Below are 7,407 nucleotides of genomic sequence, written 5' to 3' on the forward strand. Positions count from 1 at the left end.
ATAGATTTACTAAAGGAAGGAAATGCCAATATTTCCAGGTTTTCCGAGCTTAACATTTAGCAGAAGCGAATCAGACCAGGGTAGGGCTTAAATAACATAGCGAGCAATGGGTAGGGTTTGGGTATTAAAAAATCAAATTAAAACTCATGCAAGACTCTAGTTTGTACTTACTGAATCCAACCATCCCATCAGGAACCTTGAACTCCTCTGACGACGACCGTGATCCTCCTCCACCTCCCATTCCTCCACCTCCCATTCCTCCACCTCCCATTCCTCCACCTCCCATTCCTCCACCTCCCATTCCTCCACCTCCCATTCCTCCCATACCCATCGCTGCTGAGAACGCTGCAATGAGGAAACCAAAAGACAAAAATAAATTTTTTTAAAAATCAGATAGAGGACGCACTGATGAAGAAACACCCTGGTGTTGTAGGTAAAATAACCGTAACTGACAGGAAGTAGAACAGGAAGCTAAGCTGAAAATAGGACCCTGCCTAGGTGTACCAACAGAAACCCTCTGGGGTATAGGGGGCAGTATTTTCGATTTCGGATGAAAAGCGTGCCCAGAGTAAACTGCCTAATACTCGGGCCCAGAGTCAAATATTTGCATATTATTAGTATATTTGGATAGAAAACACCCTAAAGTTTCTAAAACTGTTTGAATGATGTCTGAGAGTATAACAGAACTCACAGACATCAGGACTTTACTAAGAACTTTACTCTTAAATAAAACATCCATTTGGTGGATAAATATAACACAATCTTGTAATCCTGCTACCAAAGACTGAAACACTAAAAAACACTTAAAAATGGTTAGTCTAGACAGGACACCCTACACCTGTCCTGATTCCTTTACCCATACATTGGTCCTTAATGGTTAGTCTAGACAGGACACCCTACACCTGCCCTTTAACAGCGAGCTAGAGATAAGGGGACAACATTCGATAGCCACTTAACAGGATATTATTTTTGACAATATAATTTTGTCGCTAGTTTTCTGCACCAGAAAACTAACATTTTTCCTTGTTTTATTTAAATAGGAAGCCAGTTTGATTTCAGCACTTTTAGTTCCATGACTGGTCAAAGCTTGTTGTTTTCTCATCGTCTCTCCCTTTGTCCCTCTGCTGCAGACACATGGTGAACAAGATGTCTGGAACATCGAATCGCGATACATACAGAAATTGTGTGAATCTGAATAAAATGTGATATCGCGTAGCGAAGTACGGTGATAATGTGGTAGGTCCCTGGTTTAACAGATTACTCACAGTCGTTAGGCGCCACCTTCTTGGTCTCCGGTTGGTCTGAAAGGAGAAGAGGAGACTGTCGTTTATAGAGATGAAGACAGAGAGTTAAAGCCCTGTCAACCATCCGCAGAGTTGGGGAGGGCTCATACTTCTGGAAAGAAAAATAGCCTTTTGACATCACTACCTGTGCGACATGGTATAGAAATAGTATTTTCTAGAAACATAACTACTGAAAATAAATAAATAAATATATATATATATATATATTTTTTAAAGGGCAAAAGCAAGGGTTCCCGGTTTATGACATAGGTGAAAATCCCCCTGCTAAATGCAAAGCTTTCGAGCCATAGAATTTAAACAGATCATTGCTGAAGAACAAAACGGGGCATATCTGAATACAACGACATGGGATTTTATCCTGCCTAAAAAAGAAATATAGAACTTAACCAAGTCTGTTAACAGCAACGAATAACAATGAAGGAAATTAAAGCAAAGTCAGGAAATCCTTTCTAAGCGGACTACAATCTCCCCGCCGCTAAGCGGACTACAATCTCCCCGCCGCTAAGCGGACTACAATCTCCCCGCCGGACTACAATCTCCCCGCCGGACTACAATCTCCCCGCCGGACTACAATCTCCCCGTCGCTAAGCGGACTACAATCTCCCCGCCGCTAAGCGGACTATAATCGCCCTGTCGACCATCAGTATATATCCCACGTCCTACTATACACAATTCTATATAAATACAGAACCACGAGGTTTAAACAACTCAGTTTGGCTTAAATGCCTAATGGTTATTTCTAGAAAGGGCCTGAGAAAGCAGAGCTCATCCCTTCCCATAGGCAAACATTTTTTATATATAAGTATTTTATATATCCGACTATCACAACAGCGGAGATGGGCGAACTCCACTGAACTAGTTTCAATGTAAGGAATCCCTTCGAAGTCTCTGGATTTTGGGTAAGATGGCAGCGCTGCTTCGAGCTACTAAGCAACTTTGCAGTGTTTTTTTGTCGTTTGTTTTTAAAAAGTGGCATTTCTTACATTATTAGCCCAGAACGTTTGTGTTATTACATACATCCGGAAATAACTTCAGGATATTCGAGAGGCGGTAACGCACCAGCATTACAACCGTCCTGAATTGGATCCTTTGTTCGTACCTCCGAGGGCAAATGTAACTTAAACCAGAGGCTGCTCCAAGACGCCGCTGGCGGAGGAGAGGTATTCGGAGTGGACTTCTAGTCCGACTCAGGAGGCACGCACACCATCCACCGCTCCTGAAGATATTACACTCTAAATGTTCAGTCTCTGGATAATAAAGTAGACAAGCTCAGGGCGAGGATCTCCTTCCGGAGAGACATCAGGGACTGTAACATACTCGGTTTCACGGAAACATGGCTCTTGGGATATACGGTCCCCATCCATACAGCCAGCTGGGTTCTCAGTACGTCGCACAGACAGGAATAAAGAACTCTCCGGGAAGAAGGCGGAGTGTATGCTTTATGGAAAAACGACTATTCAACGGTGGTCAGACCGGTCGGAATCCATGCTTCCAGATTGTTTTGATCACGCGGACTAGGATGTGTTCCGGGTAGCCTCTGAGAATAACATTGACACGGACACAGTGACTGAGTTCATCAGGAAGTGTTTAGGGGGATGTTGTTCCCACAGTAACCATTATAAAAAAATCCAAAACAGAACGCGCCCGCTATGAGGATAACACAGTGCCACCAACGCGGCCTGCTACCAAGGATTGTGGGCTCTCGTTCTCCGTGGTCAACGTGAATAAGACATTTAAGCGTGTTAACCCTCGCAGGGCTGCTGTCCCAGCCTGCAATCCAAGCCGCGTCCTCAAAGCATGTGCAGACCGACTGGCTGGAGTGTTTACGGACATATTCAATCTCTCCCTTATCCCAGTCTGCTGTCTCCACATGCTTCAAAACGTCCACTATTGTTCCTGTACCCAAGAAAGCAGAAGGTAACTCAACTTAAATGACTATCGCCACATGGCACTCACTTCTGTCATCATGAAGTGCGTTGAGGCTAGTTAATATCACCTCTACCTTACACCCTAGACTCACTTCAATTTGCTTACCGCCTCAATAGATCCACAGACGACGCAACCGACGTTGCCCTGCCCTATCCCAAACGGACAAGAGGAATACCTACGTCAGAAGGCGGTTCATTGACTACAGCTCAGCATTCAACACCATAGTGCCCTCCAAGGTCATCATTAAGCTCGGGACCCTAGGTCTGAACCCGGCCCTTTGCAATTGGTTCCTGGACTTCCTAACGTGCCGCCCCCAGGTGGTGAGGGTAGGAAACAACATCTCCACCCCGCTGATCCTCAACACTGGGGCCCCACAAGGGTGCGTGCTCAGCCCCCTCCTTTACTCCCTGTTTACCCATGACTGCGTGGCCACGCACGCCTCCAACTCAATCATCAAGTTTGCAGACGACACAACAGCCTGATTACCAACAATGACGAGTGCCTACAGGGAGGTGGTGAGGGCCCTGTTGGAGTAGGGCCAGGAAAATAACCTCTCCCTCAACAAAACTGATCGTTGACTTCAGGAGGTCTAAGAAATTTGGCTTGTCACCTAAAACCTTGACAAACTTTTACAGATGCACAACTGCAAGCATCCTGTCAGGCTGTATCACCGCCTGAAATAGCAATTGCACCATCCGCAACCGCAGGGCTCTCCAGAGGGTGGTGCGGTCTGGCCAACACTTCACCGGGGGCAAACTACCTGCCCTCCAGGGCACATACACCACCCGATATCACAGGAAGGCCAAAAAGATCATCAAGGACAACAACCACCCGAGCCACAGCCTGTTCACCCCGCTACCATCCAGGAGGCGAGGTCAGTACAGGTGCATAAAAGCTGGGAGAGAGTGAAAAACAGCTTCTATCTCAAGGCCATCAGACTTAAACAGCCACCACCTGGTTACTCAACCGTGCACATTAGAGGCTGCTGCCCTGTATACACAGAATCACTGGCCACTTCAATAATGGAACTGTAGTCACTTAATGTTCACATACATAAACACTATTCTAGTCTATTTAGTCAATGCCACTCATACATTGTTCATCCTAATACTTATTCTTTCCATTCTTTTTACTTTTAGATTTGTGTATTGGTATGAATTGTTAGATATTACTGAACAGTTTGAGCTAGGAACACAAGCATTTCCCTACACCTACAATAACATCTGCTAAAATATGTGAATGTGACCAATAGAATGATTTGATTTCTCATTTAAAAAGATGAACTATGCATATTTGTGTGACAATCCTTGTCTGTCAGTATATTAGTGGCTTTATTACTGTCTTGTTCGCAGTGACCCTTGTGTATGTCTTTCAGGAATAGTGTTCTCATCAAACATTATATGACTCATATATGGAAAAGGGAATAACTAACACTGTATTTTCTTAAACAAAATATTCCCCCTCTGTAGCAAAAGACCCCAAAACAGCAATAGGTACTGAACCACTTGTTTGGTTTACTTTTACACACCAACTGTCTTGACAATAGAGTAGGCAAAAGCACAATCAGACAGGCAAGTGATGGATCAATATAGATATGGAGGTATGAAATGAGTGGGGGGGGTAGCCTACCGTATGAAATGAGTGGGGGGGGTAGCCTACCGTATGAAATGAGTGGGGGGGTAGCCTACCGTATGAAATGAGTGGGGGGGGTAGCCTACCGTATGAAATGAGTGGGGGGGTAGCCTACCGTATGAAATGAGTGGGGGGTAGCCTACCGTATGAAATGAGTGGGGGGGTAGCCTACCGTATGAAATGAGTGGGGGGGTAGACTACCGTATGAAATGAGTGGGGGGGTAGACTACCGTATGAAATGAGTGGGGGGGTAGCCTACCGTATGAAATGAGTGGGGGGGTAGCCTACCGTATGAAATGAGTGGGGGTAGCCTACCGTATGAAATGAGTGGGGGGGGTAGCCTACCGTATGAAATGAGTGGGGGGGTAGCCTACCGTATGAAATGAGTGGGGGGGTAGCCTACCGTATGAAATGAGTGGGGGGTAGCCTACCGTATGAAATGAGTGGGGGGGGTAGTCTACCGTATGAAATGAGTGGGGGGGTAGCCTACCGTATGAAATGAGTGGGGGGGGTATCCTACCGTATGAAATGAGTGGGGGGGTAGCCTACCGTATGAAATGAGTGTGGGGGTAGCCTACCGTATGAAATGAGTGGGGGGGGTAGCCTACCGTATGAAATGAGTGGGGGGGTAGCCTACCGTATGAAATGAGTGGGGGGGTAGCCTACCGTATGAAATGAGTGGGGGGGTAGCCTACCGTATGAAATGAGTGGGGGGGTAGCCTACCGTATGAAATGAGTGGGGGGGTAGCCTACCGTATGAAATGAGTGTGGGGGTAGCCTACCGTATGAAATGAGTTGGGGGGTAGCCTACCGTATGAAATGAGTTGGGGGGTAGCCTACCGTATGAAATGAGTGGGGGGTAGCCTACCGTATGAAATGAGTGGGGGGGGGTAGCCTACCGTATGAAATGAGTGGGGGGGGTAGCCTACCGTATGAAATGAGTGGGGGGGTAGCCTACTGTATGAAATGAGTTGGGGGGGGTAGCCTACCGTATGAAATGAGTTGGGGGGGTAGCCTACCGTATGAAATGAGTTGGGGGGGTAGCCTACCGTATGAAATGAGTTGGGGGGGTAGCCTACCGTATGAAATGAGTTGGGGGGTAGCCTACCGTATGAAATGAGTGGGGGGTAGCCTACCGTATGAAATGAGTTGGGGGGGTAGACTACCGTATGAAATGAGTTGGGGGGGTAGCCTACCGTATGAAATGAGTTGGGAGGGGGGTAGCCTACCGTATGAAATGAGTTGGGGGGGTAGCCTACCGTATGAAATGAGTGGGGGGGTAGCCTACCGTATGAAATGAGTTGGGGGGTAGCCTACCGTATGAAATGAGTTGGGGGGGTAGCCTACCGTATGAAATGAGTGGGGGGGTAGCCTACCGTATGAAATGAGTTGGGGGGTAGACTACCGTATGAAATGAGTTGGGGGGGGTAGCCTACCGTATGAAATGAGTTGGGAGGGGGGGTAGCCTACCGTATGAAATGAGTTGGGGGGGTAGCCTACCGTATGAAATGAGTGGGGGGGGTAGCCTACCGTATGAAATGAGTTGGGGGGGGGGGTAGCCTACCGTATGAAATGAGTGGGGGGGGTAGCCTACCGTACTCACCGGCATCTTCAAGGGGTCGCTTCTGGCCTCCATATCCAAACTCATTGCCTGAGGGCGCCGCGGAGGGGACGCCGTCCCCCCCAATCTTAGCCGCAATCTGGAAACACACACAAAAAAACACTCAGTTCCAGTTCCAATCTTAACTAGGCTCCTCGACAACACCACCACAACTTCTTTAGTTAACTGTTTTCAAATTAGGTTAGCCAAAACTTGCATAAACTGCATATACTAATTAGTTAACTCCGCGCAACTTACCTAACTACGCAGAGTTATGAGGGCATGGGATGAGTTTTGTGATTCATTTTACACACAAATCACACTCCACTGATTTCAACAGCATTTCTTACCAATACAATGGAGACTTTGAAAAAGGGAATATGGTTATGGTAGCTAGCTAACGCTAACTTGGTTTACAGTTTTGTTAATAAGATTTTACAACCCCCCCCCCCCCCTCCCCCTTATAGAAAAGGCTATCAACATGTACAGTAGGTGGTTAGTTGATCAATTCAAAGACGAACGAAATCACGTTGAACCAGATAGCTAAATTAGTTAGTAATACCTGGTTAATTAGCTGATTAAAATACACTTAGCTACATTTCTTTGGCTTTGTACCGACAACCAACTTCCAGAAGGCCGCATATGGGTTCGTTGGTAAGTTCCCGAGCTGAAAGGTTTTTGGACTAGTGTTGATTGCTTTGACGACTATCAATTTCGACGCCTTTTAGCTAGCAAATGTTAAATGTATTATTTTATCTTATTTTTTGTTTTACCTGTCTAGCTCGCTGAAGTGCGTCTTTAAAAGCGTCGTTCATTCCTGCGCCATTTCCCGACGGCGGAGCCACGTTTGAATAGTCAGCCATATCTGTTAGCAAATTGTTAAATCCGGAGAGAGAAAATGGCCGTTCTCAACGGAAAAGATCCTGACGTCACATATATAGA

General features: G+C 46.3%; 1 protein-coding gene across 2 annotated transcripts in view; it reads right to left on the reverse strand.

The window, feature by feature from the left end:
• The window catches only part of LOC106596389 (far upstream element-binding protein 1), a 29,595-nt gene extending 22,188 nt beyond the window's left edge, over positions 1 to 7,407 (reverse strand). The window contains exons 1-4 of one of the 2 annotated variants that reach the window (XM_014187694.2): positions 7,239 to 7,407; positions 6,469 to 6,565; positions 1,266 to 1,301; positions 172 to 345 (exon numbers count right to left, since the gene is read on the reverse strand). In XM_014187694.2, the coding sequence (XP_014043169.2) occupies positions 172 to 345; positions 1,266 to 1,301; positions 6,469 to 6,565; positions 7,239 to 7,328 (397 nt within the window). In that variant the 5' untranslated portion in view covers positions 7,329 to 7,407. Of the gene's footprint in view, positions 1 to 171; positions 346 to 1,265; positions 1,302 to 6,459; positions 6,566 to 7,238 lie in introns of both variants that reach the window. The other variant, XM_014187687.2, reaches the window with a different exon arrangement.

Source organism: Salmo salar, chromosome ssa03, assembly GCF_905237065.1.
Source record: "Salmo salar chromosome ssa03, Ssal_v3.1, whole genome shotgun sequence".
NCBI lineage: Eukaryota > Metazoa > Chordata > Actinopteri > Salmoniformes > Salmonidae > Salmo > Salmo salar.